The sequence below is a fragment of the Achroia grisella genome, unplaced genomic scaffold (assembly GCF_030625045.1).
Source record: "Achroia grisella isolate CSIRO2021 unplaced genomic scaffold, CSIRO_AGI_Agris_v1 utg241, whole genome shotgun sequence".
NCBI lineage: Eukaryota > Metazoa > Arthropoda > Insecta > Lepidoptera > Pyralidae > Achroia > Achroia grisella.
The window spans coordinates 1,052,746-1,079,011 of record NW_026712734.1 but is presented as its reverse complement, the minus strand read 5'-3'; the positions used below and the strand labels follow the sequence as shown (position 1 = coordinate 1,079,011).

The 26,266-nt window shown below is 33.4% G+C and overlaps 1 protein-coding gene across 2 annotated transcripts; it reads left to right on the top strand.

Annotated features, from left to right (window-relative positions):
- Nucleotides 1-206: 206 nt before the first annotated feature.
- On the top strand, nt 207-23,467 carry LOC131842476 (transcription initiation factor TFIID subunit 1). Of its 2 annotated transcripts, none has more exons than XM_059191010.1 (35): nt 207-574; nt 1,341-1,408; nt 3,463-3,596; nt 4,082-4,196; nt 4,508-4,683; nt 5,557-5,728; nt 5,936-6,097; nt 7,460-7,587; nt 7,955-8,199; nt 9,339-9,498; nt 9,869-10,103; nt 10,424-10,609; nt 10,998-11,170; nt 11,516-11,636; nt 11,721-11,878; nt 12,239-12,434; nt 12,827-13,090; nt 13,298-13,431; nt 14,426-14,594; nt 15,017-15,131; nt 15,571-15,770; nt 16,202-16,283; nt 16,597-16,727; nt 16,843-17,028; nt 17,555-17,815; nt 18,831-18,975; nt 19,273-19,403; nt 19,612-19,774; nt 20,108-20,250; nt 20,499-20,676; nt 21,075-21,131; nt 21,529-21,621; nt 21,876-22,027; nt 22,545-22,646; nt 23,300-23,467. In XM_059191010.1, exons 1-35 carry the CDS (start codon nt 355-357, stop codon nt 23,378-23,380), a joined length of 5,436 nt encoding a protein of 1,811 aa, XP_059046993.1. In that variant the 5' UTR covers nt 207-354; the 3' UTR covers nt 23,381-23,467. The 2 variants fall into 2 exon arrangements, with proteins under 2 accessions (XP_059046993.1, XP_059046992.1); XM_059191009.1 differs by having other exon boundaries at nt 3,343-3,596.
- Nucleotides 23,468-26,266: the final 2,799 nt, after the last annotated feature.

Below are 26,266 nucleotides of genomic sequence, written 5' to 3'. Positions count from 1 at the left end.
AAAAATGTTTGTCGAAACTGTGAATTCATCATCGAATAAATATTACTGATGATGTTTGCAATAGAAAAAGTTAAACTTTCGAGTATTTATAAAATTGCGAATAACAATGTAGACGTATTTTTTAAATGGTAATTTCGTTTCATTCATTTCATTCATTCATGTCTCCATTTGCTTTATATAATCTGTGCAATTCGTCTCGTCTCGTCATTCTCCTAATGTCATAATAATGCTTCGCTATCTTGTATTTTATATTTGTTTGTAATTTTAATGCAATATTAATATTATTTTATTTGTATTATTTCTGTTACTATTCCTTTTTTTGTCACGGTATAGTAATTAATTTGTGATACAGAAATGTGTGACAGTGATGATCCCGGCGACCACAGCCGCTCAGGCATGGATTTAACAGGGTTTCTTTTTGGGAATATTGATGAAAGAGGTCAACTGGAGGATGATGGTCTGCTTGATGGGGACTCTAAGCGAATGCTCTCCTCTCTTACGCGGCTAGGACTCGGGTCCATGCTTTCAGAAGTCTTGGAATCCGAAGAAGCAGTTAAAGAGGAAGAAGAAAAAGGTTTGCTATCTTAATCCAAAATTACTCTTCAATACTGTACTATACTTTAATACTATTTATATACTTAATTCTAGAATAGTTTGGTGTAGAGATTTTCGGATCTCATATTTAGGTCATTTTATGATACTACAAATGGCTCTGCAAGATATTAATCAGCATGAAAGTAATTTGTAAGATCTTACTTATTTCCAAAGATATAAATCTGTAACAAGTAAATAATAACAATGTATTTGTATCCTAAAGTGTGCTGCCTGTGTGAAATGCAGCCAATGTTATGCTCCCCTAAAGTAGCTTTCTATAGATGAAAGAGTTTTTTAAATTCAAGTATTTTTCAGTTTATCCACACACAAAGAAAAGTTTCTGCTTTATAGTATTAAGTTAAATATATGAATTTCTGAAAAGGTTATCTTTTGTATAAGGATATTGCATGTATTTGAAATTTGTAGAATTTGTTTGGTCTTGGTGGTGTAACAGATTAGCACATCAATTTATTTTTACTGTCGATGAGTGTGCGTTAAATTCCTCAAACAATACAGAAATTTATATAAATAGACATGATGTTCATATTAGTTTCTGTGTACACTATGTATTTTATGTGTCATCACAAAAAATAATTTCGTTTTGAGACAAATACTATATTTTAAAATATAAATAAAAATATATGTCACTTTATAAACAGAGTGAGTTTATTAATATAAGTAGTTGTATCATTATTATCTTTTAAATTGCGATGTTAATATTGTTTGTTTTAATAATTTATTTACAGATTACTCAGAAAAATCTCCATCCGCTGTGGACTTCTTTGATATTGATGATGCTGCAGAAGACTTGAAAGTAAGAGCAACATCGGAAAATAAGACTATATAAACAAGCAATATGATTTTTCCTCATTTATATATTGCATAATCTAAACTGATAGTTCTTATAATAATAATGTTTATGTCTCTAGTTGCTTTATAAGAGACCTTGTCAGAAAAAAATTAGTCTTTTTATATTTCAATGCTTCTTAAAATTAATTATCATATTGAGATTGACTTAGAAATAGACATTTAGTGTTTTTGTGAAATCTGTCCTTTACTAACTTCCTGTAATAAATATGTGATAATTATTTTATATGTATTAATCAGGTGCAACATACCAACTTTCCGAAATATCCAATATATATTTTTATTTATTGCAGTTTGAGCTATTGCCAGTGGCTAAGAACTGTAGCACTGTAACTTGGATAGATCTATTGTGTGTGTGTTGTATCTTGCATAGATTGTTGTGTGTAAAGGGTGACCTTTTTCAAAGTTTGCTACCTAGACCTGTCAGGGACAAGAATTGAAGTATATTCAGTATATGAAAATTAAAGTAATTCTTTAATTTCAAATTGAAGTATATCTAGGAGTGGTGGTTTTTATCTCCTCAGGAGAGAGTGTAAACTATACTCTCTCTAAAGGAGATATTTTGTTTATGCATGGAGTACAACAACATAGGATGTTTACTGGGGTTTCCTCCTCAGCTTGGCGGAATGTGCAGATTGTTGTTAAGCTCAGGCTTAATTTTCCCATGTGTTTAATCAATCTGCAGTGTCTGTAATCAGTAAGGGCTCTGGTCTACGGGCTCATAAATCATATATTGCTTTTAATCAATAGCAATAGTCTATTGGAGTATTGATACAAGTAGCCCATTATTAGGGCTTTTATATGTACTAATTAATCCTGTCATATTTAAATTATGTACGTTGTATCACACTACTATTTATCTGCATTCAAAACTGTATATTACAGGTCTCCCTCACCTTTAACTTTGCAGAGTACCATATAGTAAAATAATATAGTACATAGATTAATTATATAAATAACCCAAGGACATAATTTTAGCGGTACATTCTTATACAATTTATGACGGAATCTTACTGTATTGTCTATATTATATATTTAAAGTATTATTAATATTTATGTAAAGGAGTTCTGGAAGTCTATTAATTCTTTTCACACAATATTACATGTTATTTACTTATATATTTATACGAATTTGGTATTTTTATGCACTAGTGGCACAGATGGTAGTCAACACTGATATGTTAAAAGCATGGGAAATATGGTTAATTACTTGTGTGTTTGGTTAGGTATCTGTTTTAACACTAACAATATTGCTATGCTACAAAAAGGTAGGATAAAAAAATAGTTATTACTAATAAATCATCAATCAATCAATTTTGCATTAAATATTCCCACTGCAATGATTTATTAATTTAATCATTCATGTGTATGAGTAAATTAATAAATCATTGCAGTGGAAATATTTCATGCAAAATTTGTAGTCATGTATGTGTGTGTCATATGTGTGTGTCTACAAGTAGTATACATAGTTGTGACCCAAATATGAACATTTCATACTTGTATAATGATAGAGTCAAGAGAGATGGGTTAGTATCTCAAAATTTTGTTCTAATATATGTTATTACTTATTATAAATTTGCACTTTCTTATGTAGTTGTGGTGTTATGAATTGTTGGGCATACCAAAAATGTAATATTGCATTATTATGTAAATAAGTAATAGTATCTGTGTTTAAAAACATTATTTAGTATAAATAATGCATTGCATTTTGAACATTTTATTGTCTGCTCACTTAACTTAAAAGAAAGGAACAGACAATGGAGTGCAATATTTAAAATAAGTTTTCATGAAAATTAAATTTGGTAAGCACAACATTAATATAAAATGTGTTTGTATTTCACCTTTATGTGTTGTTCTAACATTTTGTGTTGATACTAATAGGAGGTAGAAATAAGCACTAACCAAGAAGCACCTGAAGACACAGATGTAAAAACAGAGGTAACCGAAACGGCAAATAATGATTTGACTCCTGAGGTAGACCCTTTGAGCGATTGTCCACAGAAAGAAGAAGAAGTGGTCAATGAAGAATGGACGCAGGAATCATTCGTTGAAAGTACACAACCAAATAATGACGATGGTTATGAGGGTGATATGGAGGGAGACGGCGGTCTTATGCCACCACCATCCACTGTTCCGTAAGCTATTTTGTCTATTATATGTCTAACGGTAACTAAAATCTTCAATGATTTACTGAGATATTATAAAATTTAGGAAAGGCACCATACCTCCAACCATACACCTCGCATTATATAAGGTGTCAGTTACTGGTACAGGATATATTGACAAACTATCCATAAAGAAAAAATATGATTCCTAAATCATGCAATTACACCTCTTTACTTTATTTATTTTACAGATTTATTGAACATTTACAGTTTAATATTAATTAGTCATATATGTGAGTAGAATATTGTATTGTAAATTATATATATCCCGATTCATTTAAAAATCATTTAATATAATTTCTTATAAACAACTAGACACAAGACTAGGTTTTAAATAAGTAATCGGTAATTTTTCAAATTAAATTTCCGGGCATTGATTATTTTAACTAATTTAGTATTTACGTATAAATAATAAGCGGCTACACTTTTATTAACCATAATTTATCACATTTAAGGCAAGCTAAGAATGAAAAACCTAAGAAACTGGAAACACCCTTAGCTGCTATGCTGCCCTCCAAATATGCAAATGTTGATGTTACGGAGCTTTTTCCAGATTTCAGACCTGATAAAGTGAGTATATATATTGATTGTTATTCCGATTACACGATTATTATTTCAGGGTAGGCCGAGGTTCATCATAAATCTAAGTCGCGTCGTAGTGCACTTGCAATGCCCATATTTCGATGAGAATAATTTTGAGGAAGGGTTGAGCTTATGGTCTTTAAAAAGGGTTATCGGTGTTTCCAGCACCGAAAAGTTAATCAGAAATCCCAGACTTTTCCGACTTACTGAGTCGGTTCAGCAAATTGCTATGATGTAATGAAAGAATATTTGTAGTAATATAACAATGAGCAAATGTACTATACTTTATTTTTTTCTAGGTATTATTGTTTTCACGTCTCTTCGGACCAGGCAAGTTATCCAGCTTACCGCAGATATGGCGCGGCGTGAAAAAACGTAGGAGACGGAAACGTAGCGGCAGTACCAGCAGTGACACCGCGCCGCCCGACAATCAAGAGACTCAATACGCTAGCGACGACGAGGAAAAGTTTCTTAAGTAAATATTTATTTATTTGCTTCAAGCAATATTATTTATATAACAATATTGTCCCATATTATATATACCTGAAATACTAATCTATGTGTATATAAAATAAAATAATATATTTTATAATATGTATTGTCTTTGCTATTACTACAGTCAGGATTCTCAGGATCTGGTTTATTGTATGTGTACAAACTTTAGGTCAACAATCATGCTTCTGCCCAGTTATTATCGCCTGAAAGTTAAAACACATAGCAGTTTTTAGAGTTGCAGAGTAATATAAATATTATGGCTAATATAAATACTATCACTATGTGACGCAAATAGCGTCTGTTTGAAATTAGATACTAAATATTCATGTGACAAGTCCTTAAAATACTGTAATCGTTATGAGAAAATTCAGAAAACACTACAAAACTCTAGTAGTGAAAAGTTTATGTATATGGAGCGGATGCTTTTTACTCTCAGACGTTCCGTCAGCTTGTTTACCATTCCAGTTACAAAATATGGTCTGTTCTGACTATTAATTAATTGTTAATAATAATAAATAACTTGGACAATTAACAGCGCATCTGCGCTATTAATTGCGCATCTGCGCTGTTATTTGCGCATCAGCGCAACAGCGCCTTCTATTCTTATAAGCAGATCTTGTGTAATGGGTACTAGACAACTAATAGATACTTTTTTGTAGATACATACAGAATATACAGAGAATATACTCATGAATACATTCCACACCGTCTCGAACCCGCGACTATTAAAAGTAAAGGGTATGCTAAAACGTTAGATTACCAAGACCGTCTATTGTTACTCTAATTGCCTTCTTTCCATCTATCTATATCTATATTAATGTATCGAAATTAATTACATTTTTATATTACTCAGACCAATGGAAGAAAGTCAGCAATTATCGAACGAGTCGTCCACCCAAGGCTCGGGTGATAAGACGCAGCGACCAACTCCTGCTCACTGGCGGTTTGGGCCTGCGCAGGTTTGGTACGACATGCTGAATGTACCCGAAACCGGCGACGGGTTCGATTATGGTTTTAAACTTAAGGTAAAAATAATTTATTATTAAAATTAATTGCCATTTATTATTGATATTATAATAATGTATCATTATAACGTGTTGTCCATGATGCTGTTCATATATATAGACAACTTACCATCAGATTAGGGAAGTGTTTGCCAATTCTGTAACATAGAAAAAAGTGCAATGACGTGTTTAATGTATGTTTTTTTGATCTAATGTTATAATTATTAGCCTCCATCTCCTGAGCGTGAAGAAAAAGAAGAAGAAAAAATACAAGAAAGTGCCAGTTTAGATAGCGGTGACAGTGGATTTCCTGATGACGCGTTCCTGATGGTCTCTCAGTTACAATGGGAAGATGACGTTATATGGGATGGAAGTGAAATTAAACACAAGGTATGTAATATTTATTTGAATACATTGTTACTCTGTATTCAAATAAATTATTAGCATACAACGTTATAATTTTATTTTCTCATTGCTTTCTTGATTTAATTGATTGATTTTAGAAATATGAAAGCGTAGCGGTTTTTGTATTAATTGCCGCATGCATTCTTATGTAAAATGTGAATACTATAACTATCAGATGGCAATTGTGAGTAGCTTTGACGTGGTCTAGTGTTTTGAGTAGTCATGCTCACTAAAACTTGTGGCGGCGTGGTGGGCCGGGTCATTGGGCTCCCTAAAATATGGTCGAGCGCAGTGATGGCTGGCTCATCCGTCATACTCGTGAACGGGTGCTGCTTGTAGGGACTGGTCTGCTCTAATCACTATGACTGATTTCCTCTTATTAATTGTTTAACCAGTTGGTTATGTGTTCAATATTTTTTCTTTTTGAGTATTTAATTGAATTAGTGCTAATTGGTGGTTTGTATTCACACACTTAAACTTAAAAATGTAAAGTAATAATAAAATTATTTAAAAGAACAACACGCAAGTTTCTTGCTCGTTCTTCTTGTGATGAGACAGCTTTCCGAACGAGCGGTAGATTAAAAAAAAATGTAATGACTATTCAAAAGTGCTTCAATGTAAGTTTATTTGAATAAATGATTTTCTATTCTATTCTATTCTATTCTATTCTGTATTTATTTTGAATATAATTTGATGCATAATACATGTTATAATAGTCAATATGGTATTAGGTATATGTGAGCTCTCACTTATTATGTTTTATGTATTGTATTAACAGTAGCTTATATTATATTTTTTTGCAATTGTCCCTTGCTGAAAAATATTTTATTAAAATTGTCTGTTACCAAATACAAATTTAGATTACAAAGGCTCCCAAATGAGCTCGCACGCCCCTTAAAGTGTTGTGGAATAGAATGTTGTAAAATATTTTTAAAACTATGGTGTCAAAGTCAGATAGAATATATATATACTATTTTTTTTCTAGAAAATATCAAGACTATTCCCATAGAGGCCGAGGCCATTAAATATTATTTAGAACATACTAGTGTATAAGATTACTGATAGAGACCGTGGTGTGGTCTCCATCAGTGGTCTTGCGATTTGACACCTCCTCACTTTCGATGGTTGAGAATTTCGTTCCTCGCAGAGTACAAATATTTGTAGGTATGAGTATAGTATTGTTCTAGGTGTTTTCTATATATATTATGTATTTACAAAAAAAAATGTATAAGTATATCAGTTATCTAGTACCCATTACACCAGCTCTGCTTTGCTTAGGGCTAGATGGCGCTGTGTGAATTGTCCTGGGTTATTTATTATTATATGTGTATTATTAAATATTTGTAGGTGCTAGCCCGTTTAAACAGTAAGAGTAACGCGGCGGGCTGGGTGCCGACGTCGGTGAGCCGCACTGCGCAACAGTTCTCGCATCCAAGGCCACAAGCGCCAACGCCTTTACAAGCGAAACCGTCTACGTGAGTTTATATACTTTTTTGTATACTACGATTGTGGGAAACAAGCATATGTGTACTCATATATATACTAGATACATATATCTTATGTATTATTTAATTCACCATAGACACGTTATGAGTATAGTCTGTTTGAGTGTAGAGAATATTAACTACAATTGACATAGTATGCTACTACAAATAACTCACATTATGATGATGTATTTGATTCGTAAAATACATGAAAAACTACATTTCATTCGAAAGTAATGTACCTAACTATATAAAATTATTTCATGCTTGAAGGAAAAATTCAACAACTATTATAATTAAGCACAATACATTTTTTTTTAAATTATGTAAGTAGTAATGTATAATACGATTTCTATAGAGCGGCGACCGGATCTAATTCGCAGCCGGGTGGGACTGCCGGTGAAGGCGAAGATAATACCTGGTACAGCATATTTCCGGTCGAAAATGAAGAGCTGGTATATGGCACGTGGGAGGACGAAGTCATATGGGATGCGGAGAATATGAATAAGATACCCAAACCTAAGATATTGACTTTAGATCCTAATGATGAAAACATAATTCTAGGAATACCTGATGATGTAGATCCATCAAAAATTACCAGAGGTGAGAATAGTTTTAGTATTTTATCAGTCAATAATAAAAAAGTTTTTAATAATTCATTAGATATGAAATTTAAAAAGTACTAGTATGTCATGACCAGATCAGAGAATCTATCATATAGCAATGCAATATACAAATAGTTGAATACCTAAGATAGTGTCATCCTACAATAGTCAATGTTTACTACCCATCTAAACACTATAGAATAATCTTTACAAACTTAAAATATATGATTAGTGTATAAAATACACTAATAATAACTTAATATTAGTTATAGTCTGAATGCCGAACCGTAAACACTAGCTTGCAAGCTATATTCAAAATAAATGAAACGCATTTAATTGACTGATGATACCTGTGGCAAAACACGTATCGCAATATGGGTGTAGATTAAATAACAGTAAAAAATTAATCACTAATAGAGATTCGTAATGCTTCTAGTGGTGAAGGTCAGGTTTCCGCAATTATACTGATAATTTGTAATCTTATACTGCGAATGGTATCGAAATTAACGAAAATAATAAATCCTTTAACCCTTCGAATGTTGACACAGATCTGTGCACCCCTGTTAAACCGTATTACCGTCTTGCCACAGATCTGTGCCCGCAAAACCGTGACTTCTTTTTATCCAATTTAGTCCTTATTTAAAACAAAAAGATTGAAACGCATTTGAAAAAATACAGCTGGCACGCGCATACCGCCTCTTCAGTTTCGGTCGCTGCGACAGACGACAGACATAGGAAAGGTTAAATAATACTTATAATAGATATTATTTAATATTCCACATTTGTCAATTTGTGGCCCTTAAATTTAATGTGTGGTACCCATACGAATGTAGGTAATAAGATACTTCTTTATGATTTTTTTAAGGACGATAATATAATGTTGCACCTGTGAAGGATGATAAAATGAACATGAGGCAGGTCAGTTAGCCCATGGTCACAAATTCATCAGGAATTTATCAGTATGGTTTTCAGGGGGTACCGTGTGGAGGTCAACCTGACAGGTACATTTCTAGTAATGGCGTAATAATTCCACATTACTAACAATCCCCTTCCCTCACTACTTTATGATTAGTATTAATTGTACGACCTGACTTTATCAGTGCACATAAAGATAAGCTTTAAATCATTATATTTTAGAACGAGGTCCGGCGCCCAAAGTGAAGATCCCACATCCACACGTAAAGAAGTCGAAGATATTATTAGGAAAAGCTGGAGTAATCAATGTATTACAAGAGGACGCACCGCCGCCTCCGCCGAAATCACCCGATCGTGATCCGCTGAATATTTCTAATGATGTGTAAGTTGTATATTATTTTATATTTATATAAAGTTGTTATTTTCGTCTGACCGTTTCGCCGCTTTTAATCTACATAACAGATTTTAAGACAATTTTTACTGTCATTTTAATAATTACGGAAGGTTTTTATGTATGAATACCATACATACTTATTAGTCATTCGACATAATTGGTTATACCATCCTCATAGAGCCGGGCGACGGGATGTCAATATATAATTGTAATAATAATATTTTATGTCACTGCACGACGCGTTACTTTAACTCTGATGACGTATATATTGTTTGTTTGTCAAGGAATTGTTGTTTACAATTATAATAATTGGTTTTATTAAAAAACTTCGCAAATGAAATAATATTGTTTTTTCCAGATACTATCAACCCAAATCCCAGAATCCTCGTTTAAAAGTTGGTGGCGGTCAGCTAATACAACACAGTACCCCCGTTGTAGAACTTCGGTCTCCATATATACAACCTCATATGGGGCCGGCGAAATTGCGTGCGTTCCATCGACCTGCGCTTAGAAAGATGTCATACGGACCGTTGGCTACGCCTGGACCACATCCTGTGCAGCCATTGTTGAAATACATCAAGAAGAAAGCTAAGGTAATCTGTGGTACAAAATTATTTATTTGGATAACTTAGTGCCCTAGATATATCCAGAGGTAAACTTTGCTAATATGTAAATTGGTCAACCAAAGTCAAGTTTGAGTTTTCGCAAGACTAACGAATAGCAATTGACTTTTATTTTCATACCTATAAAACGGGTTTTAGGTCATAAACGCTACAACATCGGGTTTTAGGTCATAAAATCATTGTTTTCATATATATATAATTTTAATATTTTAATATTAAATATTCTGTTTCTAATAAGTAATGAGTATTAGGCAAATGAACATTTTATTGAGTTATATTTTTCTTAATAGCAACGCGAAGCTGAACGTTTAGCATCAGGAGGTGGTGATGTATTCTTTATGCGGACTCCAGACGATTTAAGCGGACGGGATGGCGAGCTAATACTAGTGGAATTCTGTGAGGAACATCCACCTCTTCTTAGCCAAGTTGGTATGTGCTCCAAAATCAAGAACTATTATAAAAGGACTGCCACCAAGGTTAGTTTAATGTAGTATACAAATAAGTAAAACATATATTAATTTTATTAATATAATACATTTTATGACTTCAATTATAATATAATAATTATGCCATTGAACAACTATGATCCATACTAATATTGTATATTGGAGTGGGTGTGTCTGTTTATTTGATATCTTTTCACGACTAAACGGCTATATTGTAGATGTTTTGGTGAATATATAATTATATGAATACAGTATGGAAGGGACCACCCCATACTAGATATAAATATGTATGTTCTGTGAAGTTCACCAAAATGCAAACAAATTGTATAAAAACGAGAATTAAAGAAAGAGCGACTGATGTTTTATGACCTATCTCGTAAAGTTTGAATTAATATATTTGTGTTTTTTAATTTTATAGGATGCAGGGCCGAAATCGTTGAAGTACGGCGAAGTGGCATACGCGCATACATCGCCATTCCTTGGTATTTTGATGCCTGGCGCTACTCAGCCTGTTGTCGAGAATAATATGTACCGAGCACCCATATACGAGCACGCGTTATCACAGACTGATTTCCTTATTATCAGAACTAGGTAATCTTTACTTATAATAAAACTGTAAAAGTCGAGTCGAGGCGAAAACTATCCGTTTGTATAATAAAGTTTGGCGTAAAAGCAAGTAGTGAGGATACAATTTTCACAGCATATATAGTTAAATATGGATCACCATATAGGCTAAAGAAAGCTTATAAAAATAGCTGGGTACAACGTCTTCTTGTGAATATATAATAAAAAAAAATAAGTACATTATAGTGGGCTGATACAGAGGTAATTCTTGAATGAAACCCTTATTATTTTGACAGTATACATTAAAGTTATTATATTTTTATCAAATGGACTGTAATATTTCATATTTCATGTTTTTTTTTTCTATTTCAGGCAAGCATATTACGTGCGTGAGGTCGATGCTTTGTTTGTGGCGGGTCAAGAATGTCCGCTTTATGAAGTTCCTGGCCCCAATTCCAAAAGGGCAAACAATTTTGTCCGAGATTTTTTACAAGTAAACTCTCTTTTAAATATCTATTTGTCATAATATTTACTAGTAGTTTTCTTAGTCGTTTAAAATATTTAAATATGATTTTAGGTATATATTTATAGGCTCTTCTGGAAATCCAAAGATAATCCACGTCGTATCAAAATGGACGATATAAAGAGAGCTTTTCCATCACATTCAGAAAGCTCAATCAGAAAAAGGCTGAAGTTATGTGCGGATTTTAAAAGAACTGGAGTGGATTCGAATTGGTTTGTTATTTGATATATTAATTTCTCAGATTTTTTATTCAAACTTGAAAATTGTCGAATTGATATATATTATTTTAAAAGAAATCTTATACTTCTATTTTGCATTAAAAACATCTAATATTCTTGTTGCAACATTGTTATTATTTAATCTCGTATACAACAGTACATTAAAATATACTGAAAATAAAACTATACCTGTAATTCTTAAATTTAAAGGTATTACTATTATTTATAGACAACAGCAGAGTTTCACTGCCCTTACTAAATGGATGATATTGACACAATTAATATTTTTTAATTCTGTTATACATAGTAATTGTATCAGAATATTTTCGAGATAAACAATTTTTATTATTAAAGGTGGGTGATAAAACCAGACTTTCGATTACCGTCCGAAGAGGAGATCCGCGCTATGGTCTCCCCAGAACAGTGTTGCGCCTATTTTAGTATGGCGGCCGCTGAACAAAGGCTTAAGGACGCAGGATATGGAGAGAAATTTATATTTACACCGCAGGAGGACGATGATGAGGAGATGCAATTAAAGATGGATGACGAGGTTGGTATAGAATAGTAGACATAATTGTTTTCAAAGAACATGTCTGTGATATGCTTGTCATGTGTACTATTAAATTATGGAAAACAAATAAATTATCAAAGATCATTAAAGCTCAAGTAGCATAGATCATATGATCAACTAGTGATATTATATGTAAACAAAAAACAAGTTATATCAATTTTAAATTGTTGTAATCTTGACATAAACATGTAAAATGATAATTGTTTTTGGTGATTATGAAAAGCACAAAATATATATATGTATATAAAATATGTATAAAGCAGTGGATATCATCTGTTGCTTAGATTTTTAGATTCCATTACCTTAAATTCCATGTTATGTGATTGCACAATTTTACTTGTACATTCTGTTAATAAGTATCCAATTTAAAGGTAAAAGTGGCGCCCTGGAACACAACTCGAGCTTACATACAAGCTATGCGCGGCAAGTGTCTTCTCCAACTGACTGGTCCAGCGGATCCTACGGGCTGCGGCGAAGGTTTTTCATACGTGCGGGTGCCAAATAAGCCCACGCAACAGCCCAATGAAGAACAGCAACCTAAACGCACCGTTACCGGAACAGATGCTGACTTGAGGAGGCTCAGCTTGAATAACGCTAAAGCTTTGTTGAGGAAGTTTGACGTGCCGGAAGAAGAGGTAATTGTTATTTTTCGAATTAATGACGAATCTGAGTGTGTATAACTCAATATAAGGGTAGGAGTTGTTAGTATTGGCTCCTTTTATAGAAATATCCGGTTTAACGCTATTCCCTCATGGAAATTATGCTGATAGATACATGGTAAACTAACTCCGTATAATTACCGTTATTCTGAAATTAGTCAAACAAATAAAACTTTTGTTTAGATCAAGAAATTATCTCGATGGGAAGTTATCGACGTAGTAAGAACATTGTCGACGGCTAAAGCTAAAGCTGGTGAAGAAGGAATGACGAAGTTTTCGAGAGGAAATAGGTTCTCTATTGCTGAACATCAAGAAAGGTAAGGTGATTTTATGTGGTCTATAGGTTTGTTCATGTATCTATTGCTAGCTATGTGATAGCTGCTATCTGTAGGAATAATAGACATTATTTCAATTTAAATGTTCCTAGCCGACACGTTTGCAATATATTTAAACTGCTTGATATTCCTTTTTCTAAGATTTTGTTATAAATCCCGACTTTGTAAACAGACCACTGTTTACAAAGTTTACCTCAACTGCATGGGTAGTGGCGGCCTTAGGGGGTGGCGAACAGAGCATAGGTTCTCTAATGACTGAACATCAAACAACCAGTGAGCGGATAACAAATGAACAATTTAATGGCAAACTAACAATATAACCAACACTAAAATATAAATGTAAAATAAGGCATAGTATTCTTGAATCAGCGGAAAATTTCGGCATAATCGTTCGCATTACATACTTTTGACGTAAGACAAAGGGCCTCGTAAAGCCCGGAGCCTCGCAATTGGTAAAATCACCGCTGTGCATTGGCCACCACAGACTTAGCTGTTTCAGTTGCAACATAATAATATTTCGATTGAAATAAGGCAATGGAATCTGTTATTCCATTGATATAAGCATTTCATCTTTGTTTTTGGAATGGGAACGTGAGAGTATCACGAGCGTCATATGATCGCATGCTGTCGTAGTACTGTTCATTTATATAGGCGACAGTTACCATTTACCATGAGGAGTACTGTCTTTGCCATTCTATTACATAAAACAAAGGAATAAACATTAAGCACTTGTAGCACCAGCAAAATACAAATAATAAATTACATTAAGTATATCTATACCCGAATTAAGTACATTTGGTTATGTAATATAATTGGAAATGCGTAGACTAATATAAACAAAAAGGACTTACGAATACAAACAAAGCGTTGCGAAAAATCGAACTAACAACCATCGGAATGATATTCAGTGATTTTAATCGTTACGCTAAGGTCATCAGTGTATTAAAATTGTAAGTAAAATTTTACTTTATTTTAGATACAAAGAAGAATGTCAGCGTATATTTGACCTGCAAAATCGAGTACTACAAAGTACAGAAGTGCTTAGTACTGATGAGGCAGAGAGCTCCGTCAGTGAGGAGTCTGATTTAGAGGAGATGGGAAAGAACTTAGAAAATATGCTTGCAAATAAGAAAACTACAGAACAGGTAAACATTATATTAAAATTATTCGTTATATTATGTTAATAGTCTCGTGGCCTTGTATACTTGATATACCTCCCCGATTTAGACCAAATGTCCATTTTGAAACCACGACGAATTCAAATCAAAGTACATTATTTCTGACTAATTATCCTGTGATGGACAGAATAAATTAACTAGTTCGAAAGACAGAGGTGGGCTCGCCTTATGCCACACGGAATCCAAATATATGGTCAAGTATTACGTACACCACGACGTCCACATTTGACAATCTCTTTAACCTAAGTGGTCGGTCATTAGTATCATTACTATTCAATATAAGTTCATCCAGTCGAAAAATCCATTCCAAAAAGTCCATTAGAAAAGTATCGTATCAGAACCATCGGGCATGTTTTGAATTTACTTCTGTCATGTTCCTAAAATTACAGCTGTCATTAGAAAGAGAGGAAGCGGAAAGAGCGGAACTCCGGAAAATGATTTTAGGACAGTCTGAAAAGAAGCCACAAATTAATCAGTCTGATCAACAGCAAACTTCCAATCAAGGTAAAATCGATTGTCTAAGCAGATCATAAGAATTATATAAATTAAAATAACATGTAAAAACAAATTAATGACGTCATTTGTTTCTCCGTCTTATTTTAACAAATGTTGTTTATTGCATTACAAACTGTAACGCATCTATTATTTTATAGCATCCAAATAGCTGAATATTATACTCGTGAATATATTGTTCATATACTCACGAGTTTATCAGGAAAATTGCACATAACTTGGTCGAGGTAAATACTGTACAAAGATGATACCTGGGTCTCGATATCTCTGTCTCAACTGTTTCTGCCCTAGAGCAGCTTGCTTTATGAGCACATTCTGCGTTCAAATTTGAAGGAAAACATTCGATAGTAAAATTATAGGCAATGGGTGCGTGAAATCTTCCTCAGTCTTCAGGAATGCCATTGTATATAAAAAAATAACATTACTTCAGGTCGTGTGCTGCGTATTGTGCGTACATTCCGTAATACATCAGGGCAGCGGTACACCCGTGTAGAATTAGTACGGAAGGCGGCAGTCATTGAGGCATATACAAAGATACGCTCCACAAAAGATGACGCTTTTATAAGACAATTCGCCACAATGGACGAGACACAGAAAGAAGAGATGAAACGAGAAAAGAGAAGAATACAGGTAAAAATTAGATTTCAAGAGTAACTCATTATTCTTCACCCCATACACAAACGAATAAGTGTTATAAATTCAAACTGCGTGTTTGTCTGTGGTGCCACATCTTCCTAAAAAATTACCGATTTTGATTCTTTTTTTTATATAAAACGTTCTGTGAGCGATGAAGTTCTTAACTATAATTTATGAACTTTTCTTTAGGTGTTTGAAGACTATTAACTATTTTCTAGTTAATGAAGAGATTTCAAATTAGATTTGTTAATTAAATCTTTAATTGTACTTTTTTGTGTTAAATTTAACATTGTTAATATATACTGTTTCAATTTTACTGGTTGTATTCTCTAACATATTTATGATATAGTTTTGCCTAAAATATCTTCGTTTTGAATACTAGTAATTGGGATTTTGTAGTATATTTATTTTTATACTCATAACAGGAACAATTAAGGCGTATAAAGAGGAATCAAGAGAAAGAAAGGCTAGCTGGAAATGTTTCAGTGTCTGCATTCCCAGGCGATAGTAAGTTTTGAAACAAAACTAAGCTAAATCTATACGTATAACTTAAAAAATAGCAAATTTTTGTAACCTTTACAAGGCTGCAATAACATAGAGAGAAGTCTCTTTCCCTTTTTGTGTATATAATTAAGAAATATTCATTACATGAATACATCAAACATATCATGAACATATTTTTGCTATTTAACAGTATTTAATCTTTTATTTCCAAACAATTTTCTTTATTTGATCTACCTACTTGGACTGTATAATAAAACACTCCAGCAATAGTACTAGGTTTTTGGTAATTTTGTATATATGAAAGATACTATTTCAGGTAACATGTCATCAGGAGATTTGGGTTCGCCATCTCCAGGCTTAATACCTTTAGGTCAAATAAAACAAGAGCCAGATTTGCATACGCCTTCACGCCGCCGCGCTAAATTGAAACCGGACTTGAAATTGAAGGTAAATTAATATATATTTTTTAAAAGTGCTTGTTGACGTAGTTTTAGGATCAACATTTATAAGATATATTAATGTTACGATTTCTCAACACTCCTCTATGTTCTAATACGTATAGTGCGGTGCGTGCGGACAAGTCGGCCATATGCGTACGAACAAAGCGTGTCCGTTGTATACGGGGGCAACAGGCGGAGGGCCAGCGTCACCACCCGACCTGGACGGCGATCTACCACCGGAACCTGATGACGACGATCTCGGCTATGTCGACGGCACCAAGCTCACACTGCCTTCGAAAATCATTAAGGTCGGTCATCTATTTCTGAAACCAAGCAGCTTGTATGTATATTACGGTTTGAAATACTAACGAATGTAATAATAAAGATGTTCAACACTGTACTGTGTATTGAGCCATAATGTTTTATTTCACAGAAATGATTGTTATGGTCCCATTGACCTCACTATACCTTCCAGATACACATCTTACATTATATATCTATTAATGATAGTATCCGCTTACCATCATGTGAAATGTTATTTAATGGTTAATGTTGTTATTTAATGGATATGAATGTATAAACGGATCTTCCATAAAATAATTAATTTAAAAAAATGCAAGACGTCTTTATAAGCGGCTTAAATGAATAAATGATTTTAGATTTGATTTGTTCGGTCCGGTCATAATAAGAATATTAGTTATCACTTCCGGTGTTTCGGGAGTGGTGAGCGGGCGGTTAAAAAGGCGGTACTGAACCAGCCGAGTACAGGATCAGAACGGACGAGTCATAATTCATTGTTAACACATTTGATTTATTAAAAAATGTTTTGTGTAGCAATCTGCGGAAGAGTTGCGACGTCGGGGTAGTGGATCGCGTCGCGGCGATTTCCGTATGGGCTTCATGGGCGCGGGTATGGGTCCACGCGGCAAGCGGCGTGGTGGAGCCAGCGAGTCGTGCGACTACCTCGTGCGGCGGCCCGCCGAGCGGCGTCGCACTGACCCGCTAGTGACGCTCTCCTCACTGCTGGAGGACGTGCTGAACCACATGCGTCACCTGCCCGACGTGCAGCCCTTCTTGTTCCCTGTCAATTCCAAGGTGAGGTTTAGGTTCACCATCTCCAGGTCACTGTAAATAATAATAGCCGTGTGAAGATTGTCTGCACACGACATCTAGTCTCAACATAAAATGATGAACATGCGATTGTGTTATGGGTCTATAGTACTACTAGTCTATAAAAAAGGTTAAAAAAGTAGAAATAAATATAGGTATTCCCCAAGTATGGTGCTACCTCTTAAATAAGCATAAGTTAATCGCAATATATATGCATTTTTTTCCCTAGCATAGTTATTAGAATTTAAGTTAGTTTTAAAAACCCGCTTCAAGAGGCTGTCAACCCAGTTACCCTAGTAACCCGACCGACATTGGCGTTAGGGGGGTGCAGAAGACCAATGTCGTGCAGTCTGTTTTTTATTTCAGAGATAAATTTGACAAATGTTGCCACCTTTTTGAAATATTTAAATAGTCCTGTGGCACAATCGGAAATTAATATTCATTACTGATATAAATATCGGTTACACTCAAATAATATGTGGGTGTTCATTAGCGTTCATTTAGCACGCATTGACACAAGATTAATAATGTCGAATTATAAATATAGGATTGTTGTATCAAAATATTTTATTGAGTTATATATATTTTGTTAAAACAAAGGCTAAATGCCTTTTATACTGATGCCTTAATACTGATTTATTGAATAAAAATTCCTTTTTTATTCAATAAATCAGTATCGCAGATACATCACTACTCCGCTAGTATCACAATTTGAAAATTTGACAGTTATATCTGGAAATTTAATTTCCGAGATTAAAAACAGACTATAGAGAACTGATGTAAATACTGGAATTTTTTTTTTTAATACGTACGTAATATATGTAGAAAACACCCAGGTCAATACAAACAATCGTATAGGTGAATACAATTAAACCGCTAGATCACCGTGGGTATCAATATACTAATAATACCGCTACAATGTCTATAATTGTATTTATAATTTCATAGACGATTTTACGTCAAAGATATATTCGGATTTATTACTGTGTTTATTGAACAGATGGTAGCAGATTACTATCGTATAGTGTCACGGCCTATGGACCTGCAGACCATCAGGGATAATCTACGACAGAAACACTACCAGAGCAGGGAAGACTTTTTGGCAGACGTCAACCAAATTGTTGAGAACTCAACTCTGTATAATGGTAAAAGACAAATTGATTGTTGATCCATTTATTTAATGTAATAGATTTGAAATGTGTTTTATTAGTAACTATTGTAGCAGTAGTTTATACGTCATTTGTTTGTGAACCGAAAAACTGTGGGAAAAAACAAATATGACCGAAAGCTTTGCAAAAATACGTCATAGAAAATTGCATTGTAGTCATTTTAGCCGCTTTGAATTTAACATGTATCAATGCACCTGTTATAAGTATCTGTACTTTTTTTGTATTTGATATACAATCACAGGGTCTGCGATTTTATGTTCTTTATTTCTTCAGGAACAACGAGTAGTTTGACAGTCGCAGCGCAGAGGATGCTTCAGCGTTGTGTTGAGAAGTTGGCTGAAAAAGAGGATCAGATAATCAAATTGGAGAAACAGATCAACCCCTTATTGGACGATAATGACCAAGTATGTATAGTACAAATAAAATTGATACCTTGTCACTCTTTACTATGAAAGTTGATTAAAACCTTGTTATATTTGTGGGCAAATAATATAAATTTGCTATGGTTCTTAGTTATATCATTGCCGAATCCTAATACGGGATAAGTCATATAAGTATTGATTATGACAATAATTTATCTCAAAGTTTTAATTATTGTGCTAATACTTGTAGGTGGCGTTGTCATTTATATTTGATAATTTGCTGACAACGAAACTAAAAATAATGCCGGAAGCGTGGCCGTTCCTGAAACCCGTCAACAAGAAACAGGTTAAGGATTACTATAATGTTATAAAGAAACCTATTGACATGGAGACTATGGGAAAAAGGATTCAAGGTAAGAATTGTGATAGAGTATGATACGACGATGGAATTTCAAGATATGGAGGCACAATACTTTAGTCTTCAGTCGCGATGTTCATGGTGCTGTTCATGTATGTAAGCTTACTTGATATGGTGCGTACTTAATGATGCTAACCTTGTTCGTCATTCCCTGTCTAGAATCTTTTTTTTATATTAAATCTTAGTTTTATAAAAGGTTAGTCTTATAAAAGGTTCGCATTTAACGCTCCAATTTCCATCGTAGCTTTCAGACAATTTGACAATGGAGTTACCCTTATTAAAAATATGGTAATGTTTGTTTTCGTTCAACTATTCCTCATTTTTACAGCTCATAAGTATCATAGTCGAGAAGAATTTTTACGCGACATACAATTACTTGTGGATAATTGCCGCGCATACAATGGACCTAACTCTCAGTTCACAAGGCAAGCCGAGGAGATATTGAAAGTAACGCAATCAGCATTAGATCAGGTGAGGATTGTAATAGAATAGTATGGTATTTTCGCTCAACAACGCCTCTGATACCTATGCTACATATATATATATATATATATGTATGTTGGAGATAATGATTTTTTTTTAATTGGCTAGTATTAACCTTGAAAAAAGTCTAAAACAATGTTTAACAAACCAGTACGGGCGGAGGTGTACAACAGAATACGTCATTTTGTTGTAACTGAGAACGATATGGTCAAATGCTACTTTTACACTTATAACAGTTTGGCGAAAATGTGAGTCAATTAGAAGCAAATATTGCTCGAGTGCAACAGAAGATGTTAGAAGATGCTGAGCATTCAGATTTAGAGCCAGAGGAGTTGCCGACGCAGTCTGACGAGAAGCGCGGTAGGGGCCGTCCAAGGAAGCATAAGCCATCCACATCGACAACTACTAGTGATGGTATGGCATTCATAATTCCTTTTTTATATAGATAGATCCTGTGAAGAGATAGACATATCCATAAATATAACTGTTTTATTTTTCTGGGTCTTATGTATATTTTTTAAGGTTGTTTCTGGAATTACCTATATTTGCTCACGGCTTACCCTGGTTGGATACCAGTGGAGGATGATAAGATGATCATGAGGTAAGGTCAGTTAGCCGGTCGTGGTAAATTCACCAAGAATTTATCACAATAGTTTCTAGGGGGAATTGCGTGGAGGCCAACCTAACTTAATACGTAGCTAGAGAGAGGAGAGTATCATCATATCACATAACTGACAATCCCTTTGCCCCTTTTTGTATATTTAATATGTATGTTATGACAAAAATATTAATTATTAAAATTTTATTTGGAGGTGCTACGCCTAGGAAGCGTGGCAGACCTAGGAAAGACCAGAATTCCTTAGTGGAAGGTAAGCTTCTTTAATTATCTTTATCATTAATAAGGAAGTACTTTATTTATTAGCAATAACAATATTGTTTCAAACTGATAAAACAAGTTAAAATAACGTGTTATTGTTGCACATCGAACTTTCCCAACAAATATTGTTTTTTTTTTCTTGAAAATAATCGATATAAGAAGCTATGACTTTGAAACAGTGATCCCGCCTGCGTTAACGGTGGATTGAGGTGCGATAATAGATACAAAAGTATGTTTAATTTAAAAAAAATAGATATACGTATTGGTATAATCAGAAGTAATATGGACAATATTAATTTTGTCCATGCGATTTGGATTTTATTACGAAAGGTGAAATGACTGGTATCGCTCGTAAGCAATTAGCACTTATGACTTTATCATTTATCCAGATCTTCAGTACTCTGACAGCGGTAGTTCGGAATTAGAAGAGGTGGAACAGAAAGATGCCGCAGAAGCCATGGTACAACTGTCTGTTCGTCCCGGTACGTATTTAATATTGCATTATTTTGGCTATGCTATGTATATATTTACAAAAAAAAAATGTAAGTATTTATATCACTTGTCTTAGCCACAACTCAAGCTCGGCTTACCGTGGGACTATATGGCGCTGTGTTAATTGTCCAGGGTCCATATTAATTAATTATATACACAATATAATACTCTTTAAGCATTTAAAATAATCCTGATAGTCATCTATTTACATGTTAATTATAATTCTATGTAAATGTTTGAACAGAGGACGATATACCTTCGAGCGATATGCCTTTCGACACGTCAGAGTTCCTAATCAAGCGGGAAGTACCTGATGAGCCTCCACAACCATCTGACGACCTGGTTGACCTAGACCGTGTTGACCCCACAGATTATACATATCCAACTGTTGTTAAGGTAAGGATCTTTTATACCTAGCAAATGTAATACAATTTTAATAAAGAATAGCAATTCTTTATGTCAATTGTTATTACATTCGCGAGCAGCATGACGTTTCATTCCATTCGAGTTATATTTATGATTGAAGTGATTAAATTAAATTAATTATAGACTGACTGGTAGTTAACACCGCAAGGTGTTGACTGACTGGTAGTTAACACCGCAAGGTGTTTCGCCATATGTAAATTTTATTTTTGTTTATTGAAGTTAAATAAATAAAATAAATGATTTCAATTGACTTCGTAGAGAATGGATATTACATTGTATTTTGGACCACCTAAGATTATCAACCAGCTCTAGTAATATTATAAATGAGAAAGTTTGTCTATCTGTCAGTTTATTACTTTTTTACGACTTAACTCAACGGAGATCCATTGAGTGTTGTAATGTTATTAAACGACGAGAACGGAAATAAACGAGCCATACAATGTCGCGCGGGTAAGAGCCCATTGAAGTTATAATTTTGTAATATTAGGAGGAGCCCATTGAACCAGACATGAACATGGATCCTCCAATGATGGATGGCTCCTCAATAGAGCCGCCGCAGTTCAAGGAAGAACCACCAGAAAACTGGCAGGTTAGTAGTTGATTAAATTGTATTGTATTTGTTATAACGAATAAATTATGAATTTCACCTATAATTTATTATAAGTGTCATTTTATAGGTCAGAAACTTTTTATTCTTTTAGTAGTAATCATTATTGCACTTGTAAAAATGGCGGATAATATTATAGTATTGATTCTATATGCATTTTAGTAACGTAATAAATTTCTGAATGCACTCTATTTGACAGGTACGAACAGTTTGTAAGGGAAAATAAAATTGTTGTTTTTTACTATTTCCATGCAATTTCTTCATATTTTTTCATCATTTAAACCTTCCTTCTAGTTCTACAAATATTTGGTTTGGAAACCAAAATTAGACAAAACGGTCCAGCCGTTCTCGAGTTTTAGCGAGATTAACAAACGTCATATAATTTTTATATATATGAAGATTTAGCAGTTGTTTAAAAAATTATCGGCATAGTTTCATTAAATGTTTTAATCAATTTTAGGTAATAATATAAATACATTTATATATCTTGAAATAATTTATGTTATAATTAACAAAAATATTAATAAATATTTACGTTTATCTGGAATTGATTTTTCATATGCGTGAATTAGATAATCTTACATTAAATGCGCCAACAAAGTTTACGGAATTCGAATTTATTTTTTATATTGCAGCCTGATCCTGCCATACAAGTAAGCAAAGATTTGCAAGTAACGGATAGCGAGGAAGAAGCTGAAGATGGACTATGGTTTTAAATATATTATATAAATAGGATGGTTGTAATATGTTATATGAAGATAATAATTATAAAAACAGAATATTATATAGATTCATATTGATTTTTAAAGAAATAAATAAGTATTTGTTCTGAAATAAATAATTTATTATTTTCCTACTATGTAGAAGTACCTCGCTTCTAAAAGGATTAGAAATGGTTACTAAAGGAATGAGAAACCTGGATACGGCTATTAATCTATACATATAAATAAAACTGGTCTTTTATTTTAGAACAATTAAGTTAAATTCCACGCGGACGAAGTCTCGGGAATAGCTTGTTTTTATCTAAAGGAATAGCGCCATCTATGTATTTGAATGCACATTCCTACATGATACTTGTGATAACGAAGTTGCGTACATATTAGTAGGGTCTCAAGATACAAGCGATTTAGTTTTCACATGTTTTCGCTAGATGTAGTTTTAGTAAAGAAAGCAACAACATGTATATATATCAATATCAATAATCTCAGGACAATTCACATAACGACATTTAAACCCAAGTTAAGCTAGCTAAAGCTTGTGTTATGGGTACTAGATGACTGATACAAACACATAGATATTTTTTTCGAAAATACATACATATTATACATACATGGAAAATACCTAGACCAATACAAACAAACAATCGTAATCATGAATACAAATGTTTTTATTCCGTGCGAAGAATCGAACCCGCGACCATCGGACGTAAAGCGGTGTGCTAGACCGCTAGACCACCGAGGTCGTCATATATATATTTACACATATATATCCCAGATATAATAGTAATTTTTGTTTGATACGACTGTATTCCAGTGTGCCATTTGAATATAATGACATTAAGTAAACATTACAACAAGCTGTTGCCCGACTTCGTCCGTTAATTTTTTATTAAAATATTTTTTTTATATTAATAATAGTCAAAGACTCGTAGAAATCGGTGCAACAGTTTGAGAAATTAGCAAGAGCAAACAGACAGACAGAAACTAAAATTATTCAAGTTAATTTGATGTACGATGTATTTGCCTTATATAATTTTCATATACATTACCTACCTATAGTGAAAATCTTTTAATTTGAAATTACAAACACTTGAATTTTATTTATGTCTAAGTATAAATTTTGTTCACATTCAATCACTGCAAATCTTCTTCTATTACATATTACATATATGTTTAGACACTTGACGTAGTTATGAACTTTAATTTTTTTTTTTATTCTATCCATACCATTGACGGTTATTGCATTAACTCGTTATCTTTTAATAGTATGAGTAGTATCTCCTATATTCATATGGATAAGTCAAATACTTAACCAGGGGGAAGGGGATTGTTAGTAATGTGAATTAATAACCGTTCCAAGCAATGTCCCACTTCTGGTTGACCTGAAAACCATCGGTTTATTCTGGAAATCATCGTGATAAATTCTTAGTCAATTTGTCACGATGGGTTAACTGACCTGACCTCATGTTCATCTTATTATTCTCCACTGGCGCCTGGCAGCGTAAAGCGCAGAAAGGTGCACCATTTCATTATCATCCCTTAAAAATACGTAACCATATACATATTTAAATTACTACCAGAGGAAATTTAAGGCACTCTACTCGTTTTGCCTACCCTTTTAGTGAGTGAGGAGGATGGGGTTAATAACATTAGTAATGCTGTGTATTAGATGTGTATGCAGTTATTTCTAGTCAAATAGGCCAAATTGTAATATCAGAATTTAATGTTTACTTACATAAAAAAAAAACCTATTTAGATTGTCAACTGTCGACGTCATGAGGAACGTATTACTGGACATACGTATTTACATTGCGCCAAGTAAGTATATATGTATATATGAATCTAACGTAACAAGAGGCTTTTATCCGCAGTTTCTCGGATTTATATTTTTTTTTATTGGTGTTGTTATAAATATATATTAAATATAAATTGACATTAAGATTTCGGTGTTCGGCAGATTTGTACTAACATCTGGAGCCTATAGGCTAGTGAATCTAGGCCGCCATACTTTCTTAAAAAAACAATATCTATTTATATATTATTTACTTCAATCGCAGTGTTATTTATCTAAAAATACGTAACGTTTACCCGTGTGTCATGATTTATTCAACAATTTGGCGGGGTGTTTCAAGCCCCCATCGCCCTACGTCCGTACGATGGCGGAGCCCTATTTTTTAAATCGAGAGAACACGTTTGGTGGGCGATGGTCATCATATATCACTCGCACGCTTAATGCGCGGTTTAGAACGTACAAACCTCTAAATATAACATTTATTACCACTCGTGTGCGGACCTCAACCTAAAAGGGTACCGGGCACGGAAATGTGATGCAGCTGAATATAAATAGAAACCGTAACGTTGTAACGACACTTCGTTACAACATTACGGATTTAATTTACATTCATATCACAATATATGATAAGAATTTTAGCAAATATTATTTAAGCGGAGAGGAACTGAATAATTTTTGAAAAGGCCTTTTTTGATTGTAAATCAATTAAAATAGATATATGAATAATATTTTAAAGATGGAGTAAACAGTCACTCACACTAATTAAAAAAATGTTCCAAATGAGGCAATATACATTCTATGTGGAAATTACCTTCAAAATTAATAAATGCAAACAATAGCTTCCTAAAAAGTATTCTGTTCTAAAAGGTAGCCTGCATGCACATACAACATTAAATCAACAGATATTTTTTTTTAATATGTCTATTCAATCATTTGTGAACTAAACATAAAATAAGATATATTTTGCCGATTTCTCTTTTACCTCAAAAGAAAAATTTCTGTAAGCCTCTTCATATATTAGGTTAAGTATGTACTTACATAATAATACTTACGTTCTGTAGGTATATGATCAACGTTCTTTATTACCTTTC